General features: G+C 31.9%; 2 protein-coding genes across 2 annotated transcripts in view; one reads left to right on the top strand and one right to left on the bottom strand.

Annotated features, from left to right (window-relative positions):
- LOC139516781 (guanine nucleotide exchange factor DBS-like) overlaps positions 1–25,119 on the bottom strand; it is a 126,169-nt gene that overhangs the window by 89,871 nt on the left and 11,179 nt on the right. The gene's annotated exons all lie outside the window — the stretch shown is intronic.
- Positions 1,283–24,322, top strand: LOC139516780 (uncharacterized). The gene is made up of 25 exons (XM_071307069.1): positions 1,283–1,433; positions 3,527–5,423; positions 6,259–6,352; positions 6,801–6,885; positions 8,384–8,546; positions 8,864–8,899; positions 9,305–9,385; positions 10,076–10,192; positions 11,016–11,114; positions 11,542–11,697; positions 12,187–12,279; positions 12,648–12,761; positions 13,362–13,457; positions 13,847–14,043; positions 14,822–14,887; positions 15,320–15,407; positions 15,820–16,061; positions 17,440–18,308; positions 18,716–18,830; positions 19,176–19,260; positions 20,816–20,891; positions 21,250–21,399; positions 21,821–21,968; positions 22,963–23,059; positions 23,770–24,322. The coding sequence occupies exons 2-25, from the start codon at positions 3,543–3,545 to the stop codon at positions 23,914–23,916; spliced, it is 5,295 nt and encodes a 1,764-aa protein (XP_071163170.1). The 5' UTR covers positions 1,283–1,433; positions 3,527–3,542; the 3' UTR covers positions 23,917–24,322.

Below are 25,119 nucleotides of genomic sequence, written 5' to 3'. Positions count from 1 at the left end.
TGCTGAATGAAAAGATCGAATACATCGTCTTTTATACAAAAATGTGAAAGATGCAAATTCTTTACTTTGAATCATGACAATTCTTACTTTGCAAAGAACCACACTGATTTTAACAACAAATTTAAGACGATACAAGCAAAGTGGTGAGCTTTTTTTTTTTTTAAATCGACAACATAATTGCTGAGTTTGGTGGATATATAGTTCAAAAGAAATACTCCTTTCAAATGGGTACTAATCGTAACCCTTACTGTCGATTTGCTTTAATACTCATATGAAGCAGAATTCATACAAAACCTTCTCAAAGATATACCCTTATCCATTTTCTTTACCTTTTCAGTGCGGTTTTTATGGTAGCATTCTAATACATGCTATTATTGTAGAGAACCCCAGTCAGATCCATCAAGTCACAATGATATTTTGGGAGTCCCCTGGAAAACACTATTCAGAACTAAGCGGCAAAAAAGACAGAGTTGGGAAAAGGCTGAAGGGCTTGGGTGGGGTGGGGTGGGGTCGGGGTGGGGGTTTGGGGCACATCAAGAGTTTACTGAAGAGTCGTTGGGGTTCTGTTGACCCACCCTTTTTCATATAATTTTTAAATTTTTTTAATGTATGTCTTTTTTATATATTGCGTATTAAAAAATTGTAACCTGTACCTATATTGATTTTGTTTTGTGTGCGGTGTGTTGGAAAAGTGGAATACCAAGGTGTCAAGAGAGGGGAAGTTTGTGGATAAAAACACAGCAATAAGACTAAGATTACAAGGTACAGGGCTTTTCCGGCATATACCAAGTAATGAAAACTTTATTTACTTTATCATATATGTGTTATAGTTTCCCAACCTCAGTATTTACATATATATGTTCAAGCTGGATAATGCGACATATTTCAGGATCATTTCAGCGGCACGTCCTATCACATTTTATATTGATCTATATAGGAAGTGCCCCAGGGCCCTCCCCCGATGGATAAGGATTTTTTTTTTAAACTGTAGCAAGAACTTTTTAAAACCCTAACTTCGAATACATGTTCCGTCTGTTTTCAATGGTAACAAACATCACTTCTGAAATAAAAAAAAAACTTATCAAGACATTTCAGAATCAAACAGTTTATACCTGGCTATACAACCCTTGCACGGTCGGTAATACCGTATTACTATAAATAGCACGGTCGGTTCACTTCTATTTTTGAAGAGTTTTAAAATTAATTTAGAAACAAACACGGAAGTGTTTGACTGTCCCGTTTGTGTTTTTATTTTATTATTTCATCTCTGACTTTTCCCTTCGCACACAAGAAAAAGTCAGAAACCACCGAACAGCTTGCATTGCGCATGAACAAACATGGAAAGTTGTTTATGAATTTTTGTTTGACAGTTTCTTCCATCTTACCATCCTCAGATTAGAATGATATTCAACCACTATTGACAACACTTTAAAGTAAGACAGAAACATATCACGTACCTCCCCTTACACTGCAAATATATATAAAAACCGTTAAACATTTCTGTCGATTTTTGAATAATTAGTCGTGTTTCTACACGATCTGTAATTTGTAAACATTGACGTCCAACGGCTGTTTTGCCAGACAAGCAAGCCACGGCCCCAGCTTGTCTGGCAAAACAGCCGTTGGACGTCAGAGTAATCTCGGACTAGTAAACATTTAACATGGTAAAATTAACAAACTTGGTGTTCGAAATTTAAATTTCATCAACTTTCAGGGTTCGCAATAGATTAACACCAGCTGAGTCCAGGTACATAGGGAGTCTACAGAAGTCTTTCTCAGTTGTGTCAGTACTGACTACTGGATCAATGACAATGATATCATTTTTTAAATTTTTATATGAGGCAGGCATTACCTTAGCTGCGGAACCGTAGCTCTTAGGTCCTTATGTTATTTTTTGACTATTTGCGGAGATGGTCCGCAAATAGTAAAAAAATAACATAAGGACCTAAGAGCTACGGTTCTGCAGCTAGCATTACCTGTGAATGGGGACGAAGTTTGTTTCAATTAAACTATTTGTTAAAAAAGAAACGGAAATACCGTAACGTTTCCGATTTTGGTTCTGTTGTTAGGGATTTTACTTGTGACGTTATTTAAGTTATGACGTCATGTTCAATGTAAACAAAGAAACGCAATGCATCAGGTAAAGTTTATTCATACCAAAGACAAAGAATGATTAAAAATGAAATATTGGTATTGTGTTCCTTGAGTTCCTATATTTTACTAGACTAATCAAAGTCTCACGACAACAAGACCGGAAAAAGGAAGTAGACTTATGTGTTCTGCGCAGATACGGAAATTAAAAAACGTGACAAAAAAGAAATTGAACGATTTTGAGTTCATTAGTACAATGAAAAATTCGGGAAATTTTCCCGATTTTTTTTTTTTTTTTTTTTTTTTTTATTGAATTTTCTACTGTAAAAGGGGACTTCGTCCCCATATAATTAAGTTGTGAAAATCCATGGATTGTACAAGCAGGATACAAACCCTCAATCTCAGGATCTAAAAGCAGTGCTCTAATCAATTCAGCCAAAGAATATTTTCTCGTTAGGCTATCTTTATGTTAGTCCAAATAATTATGACGTCTGCCTTGACAGACATCATAATTATTTGGACAACCTTTGTCTCCAGGTCTACAACATGTGCAACACTTTTCCCCCTTTTTTCGAACTGTATACCATCCATCCGAGTTATTCACAGGTCCACTTCTGTACAACCCCAAGACTTTCACTTAGACCTCATTATAATTGCTTACAAAAATGACTGTTGCTAGAATAACGAAAAACAAATTCTGACAATGGCGTGTACATGTATCATTTGACGATGGAGGAAGATAGTTTAACGATCGCAGGGATCTTTTGCAATGGCGGTTGATATTTTATATTTGGCGGGCCTCCATCATAAAACAGGTCATGGAGATCCCTGTAACAATAGTAAATGTCTGAAGCATCATAAGAAAACTGATTGTTGTAAGACATCAAGTGTTCATGATATACAAGTGGCACCAATTTCAAAAGCGACAAGGTTATACCTTGAAGTGTTACTTTAAAATATGTTGTAGAATTGGAATTACAGAGATCACAGGCTCTTGTTTCAAGCATTGTTAAAGGTCTCAAATCTCATTTTGCCTTCATCATTGCCTGAAGCAAGTGCCTTGAACAGAGATTTGTTTTTTCAAGTGTGCATTGTGTTTGTCGCAAAAGCAAGAAAAAGCTATCCTAGACATGCTAGTTGTCAGGCATTAGCGTTGTCAACATTGCATTCATGTTGATCTGTGCAAAGTGGGTCGGTCCATTATGAAAAATATTTATAAGGAATAAAAATAAATACATGTATATCGTGTATATATGAATTCAGTGTAGTTTATAAATGTTTATGAATTTTATAATAATATGAAAGGTGGACTGAAAAAAAACTTTGCAGGCCCCAATATAAAAAATATTTATAAATAGAAATCATTGATATTTAATTTTAATGTATATATAAGTAGTACAATAAGTTTGACACTATTCTTATTTTATTTTTTTAGCTACTGAGGGTCAAAGATGGAAGGCCAATTTAACCAGGAACTTACTAACCGTTTAATACATGGCTTGCAACAAACAGGCCAGGATGGACCATATGAAAATGATCAACAGCATTATATGGATGAGGACAATGCAGTTGACTTTCAAAGATATTTAGAGCCAAATTCTCAATTTCTTGGGCAAAATTTTGAAGACATGGATCCCAGTGATTTCCCAGGACAGCCATTTATGAGTAAAGGAGATGGATTGAATTCTCAAAATGAAAGTATGCTAAGAGATGAAGAGCTCATTCAAATAGGTAATAACCAACAAGAGCAAACAGGAAATAATGCAGCTTATCAGCGATCCCGTCCAGATGGAAGCCCAATGTTTTCACAGAGCTCAGGTTTTGTGGCCGGTGATAGTGAATCAGTGGTATTTCGTCCAATCAAACAGCTAGATTTCTCTGCTCTTGATGAAACTGCTATGACTGATGTTATTCTGCCAAGAGGAATCAATAGATCTGCATCAACTCCTGAACATAATAACAGAAGTATTTCAATGATCACTAGAGAACAGTTTATTGAAAATTCAGGAATGAACCGTAATGACTCCCCTGATGGAAATTTTTATGAGTTGAAAACTTCCCCAAATCAAAGTGATCCAGAAGAGGAACTGGATAGTAAGGTTATTTTCTCCCCTTTACATGATCTAAATAATTATCAAGAAGAGCATTTTAATTCAGGTATGAAATCTCCGTCCTTGTCAAGACAACAAATGAGACCAAAAGTCTCTTCGAACGTTAACTATGAAAACACACATGAAAACTTTGAACTTACTCAACAAACACTTAATGAAACAGATATTTCTCCATTTAAAGATAATTACCAAACACAAGGACAGAATATACAGAAAGTGCTTAGAAATTCACCACAACAATCTATTCCAACATTTGGTGGGGATAGAAGGTCACCAAAGTATTCACCAAGTCATGGACATTCTCCCCACCATCACAGTATAAGTCCAAGTCTACAGCATTCACAGCTGTTTGAAACGAGAGAAATATTTGTGTCAGTTCCACAACAAAATCAGTTTGGTCATAGTCCTCTGACTCCTGATAGTTTAAATCAGAGTGGAGGATTCAGCCAGAAACTAATTGACCTTGATGAACCACAAACCCAAAGGTTTCTTCCTTCACAACAAAATCTTCAATCAAATACTGCCAGTATTCACTCAGGTCAGGATAGAGTTTATAACCCTCATCAAAATAAGGTACCAGTCAATAGGAACCAGCAAGTACAGAACATGGCTCAAATGTCAGCAGTAGTAAATCAGCAAGCACCCAGTGGTGGAAGAGAGCAGGCAATGACCTCAACAACACATGATGTACAGATGAAGGACACAAGTAGGTCTCAGATGCCAGCAAGCAACAAACCAGAGGGAAAGCCTGTCGATAAAAAACCATGGAATTATGCAAAAGGGCAAGGAAACAGAGATCAACAATCCTACTTGGAAAAAGGAGCACAGAAGAGGGAAGTTCTTGCCCAGCATGCAAAATCTAGATTGGTAAGAGAGGAACCAAAGGGAAGAGCACAGGAAAAGACTTCTCAGCCACCTATCAAAGCTAAAGGAAATGTGAGAATGGGTAGTGGGCAGTCGACTGAAAGAATAAACAAAGTTGGAGATTCTTTTCCAGCAAGCAGGAATACTAGACAGGCTGTACAGGGCCAGAGTAGAGTTAATAGTGTACCAGTAACTAGAGGTAATATTGGTCAACCTACAGATGAACAAAGTAGATATGGTGGTGTGCCAGTGAATAAAGGAGGAAACAAAGTAGACCGTGGTAGGACTTCAGAGCAACACAAGACAAAGGAAGATTACTCACCTGTCTCACAAATGGAACATTATTCTGAAGCACATGTAAGTTTTCATGTTCATAAGAATTGGATTTAAAGCAAGCTATGTTACAGTTTTGAGTTGATTTTCTGATGGCTTAGATTTAGATTATCATGCGTAGAAAATGATTTGGCAAAATTATTTTTTAACTTAAAAATTATGATTTTTTGAATTAATCTCTAACGTAGGTTTGTTACTCTGTGAGATTAAAAACAAATATTAAAGGAAAAATTTTGTCAGCCTTTTTTTTCTGGTTCATGTAAGAATAATGCAATCATAGTTGAAATGAATTAGAAATATTGGTAAGGAAATAGTATGAAATTCAAAACAGTGTAGCTGTGGCCATTGATTGACCCATCAAAATCATCCATTGACTGGGACAATTTACGTGAACGTTTGTCTGTAACGACCACTGTTCACGACGTACCTACGATAGACATTTTAACTGTGGGGTAACCAAAGGTTTCTTAACGGCTTTAATTATAAAATAATTCGAAAAATTAATCAGGAATAACCTTTGTGTTTTGATTTATATAATTGATATAAATCAAAATATCGTGTTATTTCTGATTAATTTTTCGAATTACTTTATTTAGGTGTTGAGAACCTTTGGTGACCCCATAGTTTAAGTGTCTTTAAAAAGTACATAGTGAGCATTGGTCGTTACATACAAACGTTCACCTAAATTGTCCCAGTCAATGAATGATTTTAATGTGTCAATCAATGGCCACAGCTACACTGTTTTGAATTTCATACTAAAAATATTTTAGAGATTATCTAGCGACACAAACTTGTCAAGAAAAATAACTGAATCAATTTACAGGTATCTTATTTTATATATTTTTAACTTCCATTGTAGGATAGTAGTTTAGATGTACAGGGAATGGAAGATGTTCGTAGTCAGTTGAAGAATATGTTGAAATTATCCACTAGTGAATCTAATTCTATGATGGGTAAGTCACAAAATGTTTGACGTAGTTTATGAACTTGTTAAAGAAGAGAGGGACGAAAGATACCAGAAGGTCAGTCAAATGTGTGATTAAGTAAAGAGTGAAATATGATATTTATTATTTAATCCTCTTGTTGCCAGTAGTTTCCCCATTTCCATTCCCAATTTTATTATATGGTTGCATTTCATGTGCCAGCCAAATATAACAGCTGAACAGAGTAATATAGCTGCATTTTGGTATTTAAAATGTTTTGTTATGTTAGAATATAGTAAACAAGGCGGCTTTTTTATGAAAAAAAATGTCATCATTACTTATCTTTTGAATACAATTTAAACTTCAATAGACATTATTTTTTTAATGAAATACATTTTGATGGGTTGGAAACAAATCAATACACAATAAAATTTGAAAACGGTGAGTTGACTAACTTAATTTTCTTTCTTATTTGTAGGAGCAAAATCATTTGACTTCAATGACGAGCATGAGGAAGTTCAAATAGAACAATACCCAGGAAATGTGGAATATTCAGTAATGAGGTAACATATTTACTGTTTTATATTAAATCAAAGGCATCTATTGCAGGGAGTGACTGCAAAATCCATTCAAAAGGACACTCAATTGATAGTCACATCTAATTCTAATTCCAATTGCACATAGTCTAATGTGTCATTCATATTTGAAAAGACTTTTTAAATTTTTATACGCCCGGGACGGGACGTTTTATGGTATACCGCTGTCCGTCCGTCCGTCCGTCCGTCTGTCCGTCCGTCGTCCACACTTCGGACAATAACTCAAAAACACCTACACCAATTTCCATGAAACTTAAGTGAATTGTTTATATCTATTGACGTAAGCTCCCTTTCGTTTTTTTTTAATTTCAGATTTTAAGTTTTGCATTTATGGGGCTTTATTCATAAAAAAAGGGGGGATTTTCAACACTTCGGACAATAACTCAAAAAGGCTTTCACCAATGTCCATGAAACTTTGGGGAATTGTTTATATCTATTGATGTAAGCTCCCTTTTGTTTTTTTTTAATTTCAGATTTTAAGTTTTGGATTTATGGGGCTTTATTCATAAAAAAGGGGGGATTTTCAACACTTCGGACAATAACTCAAAAAGGCTTTCACCAATGTCCATGAAACTTTGGTGAATTTTTTATATCTATTGATGTAAGCTCCCTTTTGTTTTTTTTTAATTTCAGATTTTAAGTTTTTTCATGAAACTTTAGTGAATTGTTTATATCTATTAATGTAAGCTCCCTTTCAAATTTTATAAATTTCAGATTTTAAGTTTTGGATTTATGGGGCTTTATTCATACAAAAAAGGGTGATTTTTAACACTTCGGACAATAACTCAAAAAGTCTTTCACCAATGTCCATGAAACTTTGGTGAATTGTTTATATCTATTGATGTAAGCTCCCTTTCAATTTTTATAAATTTCAGATTTTACATTTCCGTGTTATGAATTTTTATGCTTAAAAAAGGGGGGATTTTTCCAATTTTGGGACAATAATAACACTTTCACAAAATTTTATGTATGGATGAAAAATTAAAGACAACAAACTTAGTTAAATTTGAGGTAGCCTCAATAGTGCCAATTTTTTTGTGCATTTTTATTTATTATTTGGGGGGGGGGATTTGACAGGGCTCACACTATTTCTAGTTGATCATATAAATTCATTTAAAGCATAAAAGACAAGTTAAAAGAGCAACGGGCGTATCATGCGCTAAAGCGCAGTCCTTTATTTAATGGGTTATTCAGGGGCTGTCTTATGAATTTACCTTTCCTAATATACACTTAAAAAGCATCTGAAAAACACTCCTTTAACAAAAAAATACTAAAGCATTGAATTTTCTTTTGATTTGAATGCTTATCTCACTAGCAGGATGACTGAGTATTTCGAAAAGTGATATGGACCTCACAATGAGGGGAAATGAGTATAGCCAAAAATAACCTATTTCTGTTATTGATTAATATATCTAATTTTTTTTCTTGATAGTTAAATAACATTTTATCCCCATTGTTCTTTTAGTGGAAATGGTCAGGACAATGTATCCGAGTTACTGGAGAATTTTCCAAGTTTCACAGCCTGTATGTGGACAGATAACTCTTCTATTAACAGAAACGATGTATCTGTACAGAATGAAAATACAAGACTGAGAGAAATTTTAGAAAAAGAAAGATATAGAAGAAAGGTATAATGTTTTTAAATATTATATAAAAGTTACCAAGGGGTATTCAAAAACTTTTAAGTAGAACAAAATCACAACCTCATGACCAGAAGAAAATAGGTTTGAGATTTGAGTCTGGTAGGGTAGACAGTTCCTACTCCACTAGTTTCACCTTTCATGTTTCTCATGGCAAGTACACATCCAGTGATCAGTCACATTTGGGATGTCCCAATCAAGGAATGAATATGTAAGGACATTGTGTATAATGCAGAGTATGAATTATTATTTGTTAATTAATGTCATCCTTATATGTAATAAAGCATATCTTGTTATTGTTTCAGCATTGTGAACAACAAATACAGAAGCTAAATATAAAGGTTAGTTCTAGGTAACAGTGAAATAAGTTGCTTCATGTAATGTAAAAATACTTATGTTTCTGAATTTAAATTTTCATGTGTAGAGTTTTTGTACTGATGTTTAAAATAACATTTGGATAATAAGGAATACTTTCACTGTACTTCAAATTTTGATATTTTTGGCTAGTTTCTCATAAAATCAAAAATGACAAATGAACCAAAAAAGGCTTATTTTATACAAATGTTTATATTTTTCCATATATGTGTTTATGATCAAGTATTTATAAAACAATATCGGGCAGTTTTTATATTTTATTATATATATGTTTTATGCCTTCCATATGCAGGTAACACTGACAATTTGAATTATCTCCCCTTTCATGGATATACAGTACATTTTAATACAATTCATACTTCTTTTGACAGCATTTAGAAACACAACAACAGCTAGCAGTTGCTGTGTCTACAGATAAACGGAAAGATATAATGATTGAACAGTTAGACAAGGTAATTCACCAAATAGATTTTTGAATAGTATAAAAATAAGGAGATGAGGTATGATTGCCAATGAGGAAACTATCCACAAAATTAGGCAACCATACAGACTTCAACATTGAGGAAAGTCATACAGTATAGTATGCTCTAAAAAGTCCTGTATGAAAAATTTAAAACAATTCAATGCTGAATACTAATTTTAACGAAACAATTTACGAAAAAACATATGACAGACATGAGCCAACATTACACTGAACGAGAGGCATCTAACTTTGGACAGACACATAAAGAATGTTGCCAGTTAAATATTTTTGAGATCTCTCAACCCATCCCCTTACCTGGGACAGAAGTGTTACAGCACAACATAAGAACAAACTATAAATCCATTGAAATGGACTTAACTTATCAGGTTGGTAAAAAAGCAGAAAGACATCTAACAAAAACGCAGACCAGACATGGCAGGGTATTTGTACATCCCAACAACAAAAAAAAGATACAAAGTATAGATATGAGAAAACTAACAGTAACCATGGTAACTGAAAGCTAGTGGAATAATATATTTAAGTTGATTATTTCACATGTAAAAAAAGATGATTTTAACAAATTCACAAATTAAATAAAGTATTAGTTAGTTGAGTTACTGATTATCTATATGAATCTGTATGTGACATAAACTAAATGACCTTTTTATTTATTTTCTAGCAATTGGGTAAAGTATTGGAAGGATGGAAGGTACAAGATCATGAGAAGACAATATCACTGGAGAAAAATAGACAGGAGAAAATGAAATTAGAGGAAGCAATAAACAAACAACAGAAGGTATTCATTTAAACTTGTTTCTTTATATTTTTATATTATGCAGATTTTTATAAAATAAATTGCTGCAGGCAAGGCATTTTTATGAGTGTCCTCTTCTTGATTCAGTTAATTAAAAAACAAATTATAGTTTTATTTTTTTAAAACAGTGATAAATCAATGACTGCTGCAGTTTTAAAGCTTATCAAGTTTTATTAGAAAAAAGAAGATGTGGTGTGATTGCCAATGAGACAACCCTCCACAAACCAAATGACACATAAATTCACTCCTACAGTACAGCTTTCAACAATGAGCAAATGTACAAAATAATGAACAAAAAATATGTAGCACAGCAACAAATGACAAGCACTGAATTTTAGGCTCCTGATTTTGGACAGGTACATACAGAATATTAAGTTTAGAGAGTCTAAATGCTCTTCAATAATGATATTTGTGACAGTATAAAAAAGGAAGTTTGAATAGCAATAACTTATTTTTGAGTCCAATCTATGGGTTAAAATATATTTGACATTTAATACTTTTTTTTGTGACATTTGAAGTCTGAATTATAAAAAAAAATAAAAAAATTGGCACTGGTGAGTCTTGTGAAATATTAAGCCTAAAGGATATCAGGACTGATTGCAACTTGTCAATATATCATTTCATTATTATACTGTTATTTAGATATTGATGATAGCAAGATGCTTTGATGGGTCAATTGTTAATTGAAAACAATGGACTATTTTGAAAGAGGGATAGGGTATGGATTTGGGCCATAAGATTTTATATTAAAGTGAACTAATATGAAACACTTCAGGTTTAATCTGAATTATATATTGCATTACAGGTGATAGATTCCTTTGAACAAGACATGGCTCAAGCTTTAGAAGTGGTGAGAGTGGAAAGAGATGAAGCAGAAACCACTGTAGAGGAACTTAGATCACAGGTATGTTTTGTTCACCTATTAAAGTCAGTATCATGTTAGTATAGACAATAGGGAAGCCTTGCTTGTATGCCTTCTCAACAATAGTGGGTGGGGGATATTGTTTTACAGCTCTAATAGTTGATGAAATTTTGGTAAATGGTAGTTTACATGATGCAACACATTTTCATTGCGATGTGAACATTTAAAAATATAGACCAAGGTAGTATTTTAGTTAGATTTTGCAGTTTAGTGAATATGGAAATAAAATTCATGAAGAATATAGGAAGAAGGATTGTCTTCAGACCTAGAAAAACACAGGGTTGGAATTTCTTTGTAATGCCATAAAAGGGAAAGATAAATGATTTTCATACACATAAAAGTTAATGACCAAATTTTTATGATTTTATGCTGTTGTGTTGTTTTCTTTAATTTTTTAATTGATTTGCAGTTTGAAGAAAAGGAAAGGAATAGAAGACATGCTGAAGAGATGTTAGACACAGAGAGAGAGAAGTCAAGTTTGATAAAGCAGGAACTAGATATGATAAAGGATAACAGAGATCAGATGGATAAAAAATTCCAGCAACTACAAGACCGGATGTATCAGGTACTGTTTTTAGGTTTTCTCAGATAGTATTGAAAGATGAACCTTCTTTTACTTTACAGGTCCCTAGTCTTTAGGGTTAGGGTTCATTTATGGTTAGGTTATGTTTAGGTTTTTTGAGTTCAAGCTATTATTAAGGTTTTGTAAGGGCAAAGGAAAGTTTAGTATAGATCTATATGGGTTTGGACCCCTAAACTAAAAGAAGGCAGAAATATGTAATGTAGAAAAAGAAAAACATTTGAAAAGGTATTTGGGTTTTATGTCACTTTTCTTTGGATGCTGTTTGATGTAGTTTTGTGTACATGCACACTTATACCTGAGCATTAGAATTAAAGAACATGTTAGTTTAGTCTTTTATGACCTTTTGACCTTTATCCCAAATAAAATCAGTCATATTATTTATATCAAAACATTAGAATTGAATAGCGTACAATAATAAATAAATATTCATTCTTGTCTGATTGGTGTAGCTCCAAATTTTATTTTTTCTAGGAACAAGACAATTGGTTCAAAAGAGAACAGGAACTGTTGAACAAGATAGACCAGGTGTCAGAATCAAATGTTAAAGTAGTTCAACAAGAAAAGGTTGGTACATGTGTATGATTATGTTAGAATGCAGTTATTATACAGAGATACCCAAAATATCTACGTATAATTAATGCACGTAAAAGACTTGCTTAGATATGGGTAAAAAATGCAAGATTTGCCATTTGAGTTTGCATTGAATGATACAGAAATTCTAACCTAGCTTTGTAAAAAAAAAATTAAATTATTCAGAAACAAATAGATTTTCTCGCTGCATTGAAGACCTATTTGTAGCCTGTGGCTGTTATTTACTCTTTGGTTTGGTGTGTGGGTAATGTTTGAATTGAACTGCCTTTGAGTTTCCATCTTTACTTAAAATAAAAGTGGAAGAAATTTAGAAATTCTTATTATTCCTTTGTTATTTCCAGGACAAAAATGAAGAATTGTCAAATCGCAACAGAGTGATGGAAGAAGAAATACATGAAATACAGAAAATTATAAAGAAAATGGAAATGGAACATGATGCTGTTCTGAGAGAAAAGGTATTCTATTCATAACTTGAAAATCATTCTGGGGAGAACACATGATTCCGGCCTAAAATCAATTATGTTTCAAAACTTCACTAATATGTATTATTAAATATTATATATTTGGTTAGGAAAACATTTATTATTTTGTTTCTTTTGTACAGATTCCAAGATCATAAAATGACATTAAATACAGAAAAATGTTCAAAATCTTAACCATTTGACTTGGACCTGCATAGAAATAACATAAGAGCATTAAACTCCCCAAAACAAAACTTTGCACAAAATAGGTCATAAACTATACCTTCTCTTTTTATCGAAGAGAATGAATCCAATTTTGCATACTTTAGGAGGGCTTAGTGATAGTGCCACTGTTGAACACTTATAGACTGAAAAAACTATAATCGCTTTCAAGCAGATGAAACGTGCCTTCTCAGTCAATGAAATCATCATAGCAAACCTGGAACCTCTGATAAAGGTTATGATTTTTATTGGTAGCCATATACTTAGATTATTAAGCTGTCAAAGTAGTGGTTACTTTATTTGGGGTATGTGATGCACAAGTCAGATAGGAATAATATTTATTTAACCATTGAATAATGTTTTGTGTTTTAGGAAAGTCTCAAAGTAGAGATGGGTATAATGGAAGCAAAGTTTGAAAGTTCACAGAGAACATTAGAGGCAGAGCTAGCTTCACAGATGGAAAAAGAGGTAAATATCTGAAAATTATTTTTTCTGCATTTATTGAAATTTGATTAAAATTTGAAAAAAAAGATGCATGTACAATTATTTGTCTAAAAAGATTTTTTTATGCAATTTAATGACTGAGAACTACAGAAAAAATATGCTGATGTTATGATTACGGATTTTGAATTTTTATTTTAGAATGTTTCTTTAATTTAAAATTATTTATTACATCTGTTAATTTTTAACAGTATTTATTGTTTTTATCTTTAATAATTTCTCATTATATTTAGCATAAGCAATTTCTCATTATATTTAGCATAAGCAATTTCTCATTATATTTAGCTTAAGCAATTTCTCATTATTCCCATTTAGTATCATACAAGGGTATTTATGATTGACTTTGTTCATTTTAGATTTCAGATCAGATGTCAGACCTTCAAAAACGTGTTGAAAAAAATGACAGTGAGATGAGAGAAAAACATTATGAACATACAAAGGAATTAAACCAACGTCATAAAGAAGATTTAGAGAAACACCTTGCTAACTTTCATAGACAACTGAAAGATAGGGATGATGAAAATCGTAGACAAATACAGGAATATGAAGAAAAGTATGTCTTTATCTAAAGGGGTCTTTGTTTTATAGTTTACTTGTATAACTCAGAAGGGAGAACAATGATTTTCATGATAAAGTTTAATGATATATTGCAAATTCATTTATTTTCATGGATCGAGAAAAAGTTGTGTATTCATTGATTTTTACCCCCCACCTACGATAGTAGAGGGGCATCATGTTTTCTGGTCTGTGTCTCCGTTCGTCCGTGCGTCCGTCCGTTCGCTTCAGGTTAAAGTTTTTGGTCAAGGTAGTTTTTGAAGAAGTTGAAGTCCAATCAACTTGAAACTTAGTACACATGTTCCCCATGATATGATCTTTCTAATTTTAATGCCAAATTATAGTTTTGACCTTAATTTCATGGTCCACTGAACATAGAAAATGATATGCGAAGTTCAGGTTAAAGTTTTTGGTCAGGTAGTTTTTGATGAAGTTAAAGTTACATCAACTTGAAACTTAGTACACATGTTCCCTATGATATGATCTTTCTAATTATAATTCCAAATTATAATTTTGACCCCAATTTCACGGTCCACTGAACATAGAAAATGATAGTGCGAGTGGGGCATCCGTGTACTATGGACACATTCTTATTGAAATAATAGTGGATTTACTAAAGTCTGCACGTATTGATTTTTTGTTGAACATTGAATACCTGTTTTACATTTACCCACAAAATCCACTTAAATTTTTACCCAATGAATATTTATGAATTAACAGAAATTTTGATTTAAAGTTGTTTAAATCTTAACTAGAAGAGTTTTGTATATTTTTAGGCTTCAAGCATACAGAGCAGAAATAAGTAATTTACAGGATACTAAACAAAAACTGGAGAAACAGAGGTAAATATACAATGTGTATACTTACACAACTAATGAATTAATTATGACTTTATATAAGTAGCAAACAAATTTCTATAGGTTTATGATTTTGATAATTACATTGGAGTAGACTTATGTCAAATTCATTTGAAGATGCTTGCCATGTACACACTGCAAATCAAATAAGCAAATACATCTCTCTATATTGTGAAAGTTCATACTCATACAACACATGTAATGTTAATCAACAACTGAAACAACCACATGTTGCCATGGTGGTGATAAAAAAATGTTTATCCAAGTACTTCACTTTTTTTTTTAATCTTTAGATTATTTTGATGTCAGTCACTTGTACTTGTCACCACACTGGAGTTTTTAATCAGAAATCATGTTATTCCTGCAATGCTTAGTATTGCTTACCCAATGACTATAATATTCTGTGGTTATTTTTAGAACTGATATATTGCTGAAACTTCAACAAATGATGCAGTCACAATGGAATGAAGCTCTCAGTCTGCTGGCTACTACACCTCAGAGAAAGGTATTGTTTATTTTAAGACACAGTTACAATTTTTACTTGCATTAACTTTGTCATATTCATATTAATTTAAAAGTTATATATACTTCTTAAAATCAATGTTAAAAGCACTTTTGTAATGATTTCTGTTGAAGGTGAGGTTTTTGATAGACTGTTTCACAGGAAAATGTGTGTTGCCAGTAAAAACAACTTGACCATTTGAATTCATGTTTCTTATGAAAAAATAAAACATAATAACAACAGTTGTTAAAAAACAAAAACAAAAACAAAAAAAGAATTGTTAAGATTAAACACATTTTCCACAGAACTTTACATTTGTTTGTTAGTGAAATAGTCAAGTTTACACATTATCTCTAGAAAAAGTGTTTCGTGTTGTATGAACAACAATTTATTTGGATGTTTGTATATGTTACAGAGAGGACAGTTCAATGGCCCATCAAAAGTTGCTGAGTTTAGTCTATCTCAAAATGGAACTGATTCTAGGACTAGAGAAGACAACTCACTTCAGCTCTCTGACCTTAGCAGCAGAGAACAGGCACCATCTGCTACACAAAGGGGAAATAACTCTCTTATGACAAGAGATGATGTTCCTGTTTCCACTGAAGTAAATTTAACAGATTTTCAGACATCTTTGCATATGCAACAACTTTTACAAAGGTAAACTACAATTTGTTTTTGGGTTATTGTCTTTTTTGATAACCCATTGCTTTGCTCATGTATACTTCATATTTACAGTATTGATAAGCTTTGTTAAGTGCAGTTAGGATATATGGTTGTTCTAGTAACTTTTTAAAAATATTTGAACTACTGTGGATTCATTTATTTTCGTGGGTATCAATTTTCGTGGATAGAAAAAAAAAGATGTTTCGTGGTATACGTAAATTCGTGGATCGCTGATTACAAAAAAAAAATTCAGATACGTAATTCGTGAATTTCTTTTTGATTTAGGAGATCATATAACCTCCTTGGCTTGATCAATAATAAAACAAACAAAAAAAAGAAGGAATCCATTGAAAAAGTTTTGAATTGTCAAAATCCTTGCTTGGTCATTTTAGGATAAAGTGTTCATTGAAAACTTCTATTGCAATAATGGACAAAGACAACTTATTATTTGTTTGTTTTACAATTTATAAATGCTTGTCAGAATTCTATAGGGCAATCAAAACTTTATGATTGAAAGCTTATTTCCTTAATCACGATATAATAAACAGTCCTATAAGTAAAAGGTGTGAACAATTTTAAAAAATGTTCCTGTCATAAACAATATTACCTACGGGCAATATCCCCGTACTTAATCCTATCGATTTTCAATCACTAGTAAACCAAACTATGACACAGTAATTAACAACTTGCAATTATTTTTCATTAACAGTTTTAATCAATCTTAAAAAGTAAATTATCACTGATATTCGATATATTTATTATTGATTTAATTAAAATACTTGTATCTTCTTTCAATAAAAAAACACGTGTTATGTTACAATGTTCATGGCTATTCAAAACTATACTAGAACTGCATAACATAACTGGAAATAAACATCCGACTCCATACATATTTATCGGGATTATACTTCGTTGAATTCTTAAATTCGTGGTTCGCTGTGACCCACGAAATCCACGAAAATTGGTATACCATGAATAAAAATGAATCCACAGTACATATACCATGATACAAATCTCATGGATCTTCAGTAAGAAAAGTTTTACAGTGTTGTATTTAGGTTCAAGTAATAATAATTTAGTATAGGTATGATCAATTATAGTTGCAACACATGGCGCCAACAGGATTTATATTATATTTAGTTGTGAATTTATTTGACTTAAGTATATTAAGGAAAGTACTAGACTCTTTATACATACATCAAAAATGTGATAACACATCTGACCTTGAAAGCATGTTTCAATTATCCTTTCTCTTCTAGCCTCCCTCTGTGCATTGCTTAATTGCTTTTATATTGAGGATTCTCAAATTCTGTCAAAATACACATACATCCTTTATTCACTGCACTGTTTGAACTATGCTGTCTTTTTTCAGTCTTTCAAGCTTCACAACACAGCCTTTCCCAGCCTATGGTAATGGACAACCTGCTAACCAACAGGACAATGATGTTTACCCTGATCCTCACCAGACCCTTCCTCTAAGACCTGAAATGTCATACAGTACCCATGAGGAGACTAAACCTGCCTCCTATCCATCCTCTCCCAATGCTAAGAAAGGTTATCACCAAGGAAATATATCTCAAGGTCATAACCAAGGAAATTTATCTCAAGGTCATCACCAAGGAAATGTATCTCAAGGTCGTCACCAAGGACATTTATCTCAAAGTCATCACCAAGGAAATGTATCTCAAGGTTATCATCAAGAACATGTGTCTGAAAGTTTTCCTGAAGGAAATGTTTCTGAAGGTCATGCACCTCAGATTCCTGCTATGAATTATTCACGTCCTCCTCTGAGTTATCCTGTAGATGAAACAGATGAATTTAATAATCATCTACAAATGTTACTGAATGCCAACAGACCTGACCCTCCAGTTTTTACCGGGTCAAGAAATGATTCTGTTAATCAAGGACATGCTCTTAATACGAGTCAGATGTCTTCTGTGATTGGATTAAAAAATGATTCACAGAACTATGGACATGTTCAATCAAATTCAAGTCAAGTTCAAAGTCAACAACACCCTCATAGACAAACTTATAGTGAATCTGTTGATCATTGGCTTAGACAATCATTGAGGTCTCAGGACAATCAGTCACATGATTTAAACAAGTCACATGCTAGTCATGTGAGTAGTCATCAGGATGATTACATTGGCCAAATGGGAATGGCTGTGCCTATCCGTCCACCACAACAACAAGAGAGTTTTATAGCTCCACCAGATTCTGAGCTATCTAGTCATCACCCAGGTAAATATGATTTTAGTATGACTATTCAAGGAAGATTGATATCCTAAAATCAGTTTTCAAGACTTCATATTGTAAGCTTATTTTTTTATGTACTTCTTTATTTAAATCATTTACATATAGAATAGCACATATTGTCACTTTTGCATTTATATAATTTTGGAAGCCATTTATTTTGAAAATTTTGTAAAGTTAATAAATGTTTAAGAAAAAAAGACATCATTACAAAGAAACATCACAAAAAAAATCATGCATTAGATTTTATACTGAAACATCCACAGTATTTCTTTTTTCATATTTGGTAATAATTTTTTCTACACTGTGTAGAGTTCAGTGACAGTGCAATATAGTTCAATATTATGTTACTTTTGTGTCATGTTTTTTCACACCTTATATGTATTTGATTACAGATATGTCCCATGTTCATCAGCAACCTCAGTCAGCATGTTACTCCCCGCCAACCAAACAGACAAGAACGCAGGCTTTACAACAAGACCATGACCCTTTATTGAATGAATCTGTTAGGTAATTATTTGTCCTTTAATTAGAGTTATTATGAAGTTGTTGTTGATGAAAGGTTTGTTGTCCATAAAATTGATTGTAAATGTTAGGGGCAAATCGGAATCTTGGAAAAAAGGGAGGGGGGTTTTGTAGATTTTGTGCCACTGGGTGTCATTCAATCATAATGATGTAACATGTCATGTACATGTAAGAAATAACTGGTAGGGAATTCACTTTTTGGATTAGAGTTAAAACTGTTTGTGCCATTTAACTACATTTTAAGTATGATTGTATATGTAATAGTATGAAACAGATGTACATAGATGGTTTGAATGATCTTAAATTAAGGTTTATTTTTCCCACTTTCAGACTTGCCAAAGAATACAATGAGATCTCTGATAAATGTGAAGAACATGAGTACAGACAGGGAGAGTTACAACATTATATACATATGGTATGTACTAATTTGTGTTGACTTATTAAGGGGATGCTCTGCTTTGTGATACTCTTAACCCTATATGAGGTCATTACTTGGCTTCTGTCATCGTTAATATTTACAAAAATGTAATGATCCTGCTTGTCAACCAACATGGCCATTATGGCTTAGAAAGAAAATAGGGTTGTTTATTTTCTTGAAAAGCACTATCCACTATCTGTCCAAGGACATCTTATAGGAGTTATTGCCTTAAAGAATGATTTTTACCATTATTTTTTTTTTAAATATTTGCTTATTATATTAAAAACCCTAATAGAAAGAAAAACCTTAAATTTCAAAAATAAATCAGCAAGACAAGATAAACAAATGAGTCAGCATAGATGAGATAGAGGGTCAACTTCTTATTATAGGAGTTATTGCTTCTAAATGCTGATTTTTCCAATGTTTTGTGTTCTTGTTTATTATCTTGAAAACTATAATAGATACTGTGGATTCATTTATTTTCGTGGGTATCAATTTTCATGGATAGAGAAAAAAAGACGTTTCGTGGTATACGTAAATTCGTGGATCGTTGATTACAACAACAAAAAGCTAGATACCTAATTCATGGATTTCTTTTTGATTAAAGAGATCATAATTGGTTTGATCAATAATTAAAAAAAACAAAAAAGAAGGAATTCATTGAAAAAGTTTTGAATTGTCAAAATCCTCGCTTGGTCATTCTAGGTTAAAGTGTTCATTGATAACTTCGATTACAATAATGGATAGACAACTTATTATTTGTTTGTTTAACAATTTATAAATTCTTGTCTGAATTCTAAAAGGCATTCAAAACTTTATGATTGAAAGCTCATTTCCCTAATCGTGATATAATAAACAGTGATATAAGTATAAGGTGTGAAAATAAATGTTCCTGTCATAAACAATATTACCTACGGGCAATATCCACATACTTAATTCTATTGATTTTTAATCACTGGTAAACCAAACTATGACACGGTAATTAACAACTTGCAGTTATTTTCCATGAACAGTTTTAATCAATTTTAAAAAGTAAATTATCACTGATATTCGATATATTTATTATAGATTTAATCAAAATACTTGTATCTTCTTTCAATAAAAAACTTGTGTTATGTTACAATGTTTATCGCTAGTCAATACTATACAAGAACTGCATAACATAACCGGAAATAAACATCCGACTCCATACACAATTCTCAGGATTATTCTTCGTTGAAGTCTTAAATTTGTGGTTCGCTGTGACACACGAAACCCATGAAAATTGGTATACCACGAAAAAAAATGAATCCACAGTACAGAGAAACTTAAAAAAGCAAAAATTATAAGCATGACATGATCTACAAATTTGTCTACATAGCTTAAATAGTCGGTCATCTCCTTCTGGAGTAATTACCCATAAAACGTTCATTATCTAGTTAAAGTATTCACCTACCAAACTGTAAATACTCCCCTTAAGTTATTATTAGTGTGAAAAAACAAAATATTGAGACTGTCAATAAATCATTGTATGTGGTGATTAAAAAATGAAACTTTTATCAATTTTTTTCAGCTTTTACAGAAACCCCCAGGTGATCCTGTGATAGATCAAGATGAACATGCATCAATATTTTCTCATGATCAAACCGGTATGTTGTGTTTATTTCTTAAAGAAGTAGTACAAAATAGATAAAGGACAATTTACTGATTAAAATTAAAAATTCAATAAATTTTATTTTCAACACAACCATTTTTCAAATACAAATCTTTGAAAAAAGAAAAAAAAACCCTACAACAAAAACCCACCTATTATTATACCTAAATATTTATTACATCAGTCAAAGGTGGTGTGTATAAAATTTAATTTGAAAACAAAATTTAGTATAATGTATTTCAGATATTTCATTTATCATAATTTTATTTTAATCCTGGTCTTATTAATGAGGATGTTGTCTGTTGTAGGATTGATGCTTTAATGCCAACTAATATTTGTTTATTTAACTGTAGAAGAATTAGATTTAAATGATACAGCACAAGCAGCACAGATACAGAGAGAATTGTCACGGATACAAGAATTACGGGAAAAACCAGCGTTGCATGACGAAACAGACAGGAGAGCTGTTAAAGTACCAACTGCACAGGGTAGTAAAGCTGTTGGTATGTATATCATGAATTATTAGGGCCCACTAATTGATTAGGGGGAGACTTATAGTAATCAGCTTGAAAATTGTTCCCACATCCAAATTTCAATTAGCTTGGAGTTGGGTAATGAAACTTGGCATTATTATTCATTGCTAGAAGGTGTGTAACATAAAAAGAAGATCAGCATAAAGGGAAAGTTGTGGTGAAATAACTTTTTTAAACCTGGTCATCCATGTGCAAATTATTTCAGCCCTCTTTGTGTTTGGGGATTAGTTGGTGGTAAATCAGTAAAATTGTAGCCTTCCATGGTATAAGTTATGTTTCAATGGAGTAAATATGATTACTTCTTAATTAAATTTACATCACAATTTACTTGTTTAGTAAAGTTTAGCTATTTGATTTGAGATACAATGTATTGGAATTATTATTCTTTCAGGCAATTCTTTCCAAGGAGTACTACAGCCAGAACATTTGACAGAAATCTCAAAATACCTTGAGAAACATAAGGATCAATTATCAGGAAAAACTAATGAGGATGAACATTTAGTAGAAATTGTCAGCTTACTTAGAAATATGCAGATACAGTATGTATTATATCATGTGGATAGAAAATATGTTAAGGGTCTAGGACATAAGGCCCTAAACAACAGACCCCTACACAAATCACCACAAGATAAAAGCCCCCATAGACACATTCTTATTTAATGAATGAATGAAGTAGATGACAAAAGCTTTTTCTCCCATATGTATAATATTCATTTTATTTGCAAAACATATATCACTGTATATTATGGACAATATATGTTGGCATGCATAAGTTTTGATTGTTTCTGTAAATTTGACTACTTCGTATAAGATACCAAATTATAGTATGAAATTCAAAACAGTGTAGCTGTGGCCATTGATTGACCCATCAAAATCATTCATTGACTGGGACAATTTACGTGAATGTTTGTCTGTAACAACCACTGTTCATGACGTACCTACGATAGACATTTAAACTGTGGGGTCAACAAAGGTTTCTTAACGCCTTTAATTATAAAATAATTCGAAAAATTAATCAGGAATAACCTTTGTGTTTTGATTTATATAATTGATATAAATCAAAATATCGTGTTATTTCTGATTAATTTTTCGAATTACTTTATTTAGGTGTTGAGAACCTTTGGTGACCCCATAGTTTAAGTGTCTTTAAAAAGTACATAGTGAGCATTGGTCGTTACATACAAACGTTCACCTAAATTGTCCCAGTCAATGAATGATTTTAATGTGTCAATCAATGGCCACAGCTACACTGTTTTGAATTTCATACTAAAAAAAAAAAATCCACAAACCTATAAAATTCAGGATTTTTTTTAATACAAATCTTTGACAACCAACAATAATGCAAGATTGATAAATAAAGTTAGAAAATATGATGGGGTAGAATATTGATAACAAGTGACTACCAGATTTTCCTGTCACATTTTTAGCATTGATAAAAATATTGAAATAATTTTTTATTAAGTGTACACTGTTATTGCTATATTAGATTACAGACATTGGCTATTATAATACTTTAGAAAATATATATTTTAGAAATCCACAAAAAACAGTAAATTTTAGACAACAAGTTGAATCACCAAGGTCGCCAAGGGATAAAGTGAAGAAAAATCTGAGAGGTCAGATGTCAAAGGTGAGAAAACTAACCTTAGTATTGAAATATAATCATAAAAAACCCAGTGGATTTGCAGAAAATATAAATCACTAAAATCCAAAACCTTTTTCCTATATAAATAAAGCCTTCTGCATCCCTATTCAGGGAAAATTTGTGGAGAAGATTTGTAAACATTCTGTGTTGTATCACAATGTAAATGCTTAAAACAAATGTAAGTATCTATAATGATAAAAAAACTGTTGAAATTCATATTAACAACAAAAGAATTAAACAAAAATGATTAAGAATATATGTATGACATATATCACCAAACTTTCCAAAAGAGCTAGAAAGGAGGTCTTATGTATTGCGAAAATGTGCCTTTACTACTTCTTTGATAAATGGATAAGCTCAACATAAGGAGAGGGAGAAAGAGCAACTATTTCTTTCTACTGTATAATCTAATTTTAATATATTGTTTTTCAAAATATTAGAACAAGGCTTACAAAGATGAAAAAATGTTGAAATAGAAAAAAGTGCTAGATATGTCCTCAAAGTTTAAAGTAATTAAACTATCTGTCTCTAAGTCATTGACAGGTTGATTTGTGCTGACAGTATATAACCATCATTCATCAATCAACCACTGAGAGTATGTAGTCCATTGTATCAAGTAAAAACTTGTATAATTCATTAATCTGGTCTTGTAAAAAGTTATAAGAAAATCTGTATTTTTAAATTATATATTTCAGGTATCAGATAGTGCTCAATCAAGACCGGATACCAGTCAAGGTCAAAATGGCAAATCTCAAGGGCAGCCAAAGAAAATAGAAAGAAAAGTAGCATCTGTTGGCCCTAATAGACACATTCAAAATAAAGGGAAGAATGCATGGAAATGATGAAGAAATTTTACATATTCATTTTAAAGATCTGTATAAGAAGAATGATAAGTGATTGTATCTTAATAGATAATTCATATCAATTTGTGTAATGATTCCAAATTTGTAGTAATACAAATCTAAAAAAAACTACAATTGGGACTGCTTATGAGAAGTTTTATTTAATGAATTTTTAGTTCAAAGTAAAGACTGCCAATTTTTAACTCTGAAAAGATTTGGAAATTTTTGTACACATTTTCCTTTGAAATGAAATTGAATAAGGCATTAATTAACTTTTCTGTAAAGGCATAATGAAATTGGAGCTTTTATAATGATATGGTTGTAATATATATGTCTGAAATATTTATTTATTTTACAATTTATGTATGACTATTTATTATGTTACATAAATCTATTTTTACAAGTATATGTATGTCTTTGTTTTTATTTAAATCATGAACAAAAAAAGTAAAGTTCATGTGCCAAATATTTGTATACATATACTAGTCCATATCAGTGACATAGTGCTTTTAAACTTACCTGATTACAAAATTAATATTAAAGCACAAATAGTTATCAATGTACCAGGATTATAAATTAGTACCCCAGACACATGTTTTGTCTACATAATCCTCATCAGTGATGCTCAGATCAAATATTTATAAAGCCAAACAAGTACAAAGTTGAAGAGCATTGAGGATTCAAAATTCCAAAATGTTGGGCAAAATACAGCTAAGGTAATCTATGCCTGGGATAAGAAAATCCTTAGTTTTTCGAAAAAATTAAGTTTTGTAAAAAGGAAATTTATAAAAATGACCACATAATTGATTTTCATGTCAATACCTGAGTGCTGATTACTGGGCTGGTGATACCCCGGGGACGAAACATCTACCAGCAGTGGCATCGGCCCAGTGGTGTAAATATATTTCTTGCTAACATATTCTTGTTTTGTTATTCTTGAGTATGAAACACAAAGTTTGGCATATTGATAGAAACTGCATTTCTATGTTCATTTGTTTTTATCTAATTGATTGATTTTAGCTCTCCAGGCATAAAAAGCCAAGTAAGCTTTTCTCATCTTGGCTTCTTTCTCTTGTCGTCATTCTTGTCTGATAACTTTTACAAAGATCTTCTCCCTTGACACTATTTGGCCAAATTTAATCAAACTTGGCTAAAATCATCATTGGGGTGCTAAGATTTAAAAGATGATCCAGTCTTCAAACC

This window comes from Mytilus edulis, chromosome 3 (genome assembly GCF_963676685.1).
Source record: "Mytilus edulis chromosome 3, xbMytEdul2.2, whole genome shotgun sequence".
In the NCBI taxonomy this organism is placed as follows: Eukaryota; Metazoa; Mollusca; class Bivalvia; order Mytilida; family Mytilidae; genus Mytilus; species Mytilus edulis.
This window is presented reverse-complemented; position numbering and strand designations above follow the sequence as displayed.

Bases quoted from the DNA above. Each gene is read 5' to 3' on its own strand.
- LOC139516780 (XM_071307069.1), top strand. From the start codon at position 3,543: ATGGAAGGCCAATTTAACCAGGAACTTACTAACCGTTTAATACATGGC. The intron at 5,424-6,258 runs GTAAGTTTTCAT...CTTCCATTGTAG, and splicing joins AACATTATTCTGAAGCACAT to GATAGTAGTTTAGATGTACA. The intron at 11,115-11,541 runs GTATGTTTTGTT...ATTGATTTGCAG, and splicing joins TAGAGGAACTTAGATCACAG to TTTGAAGAAAAGGAAAGGAA.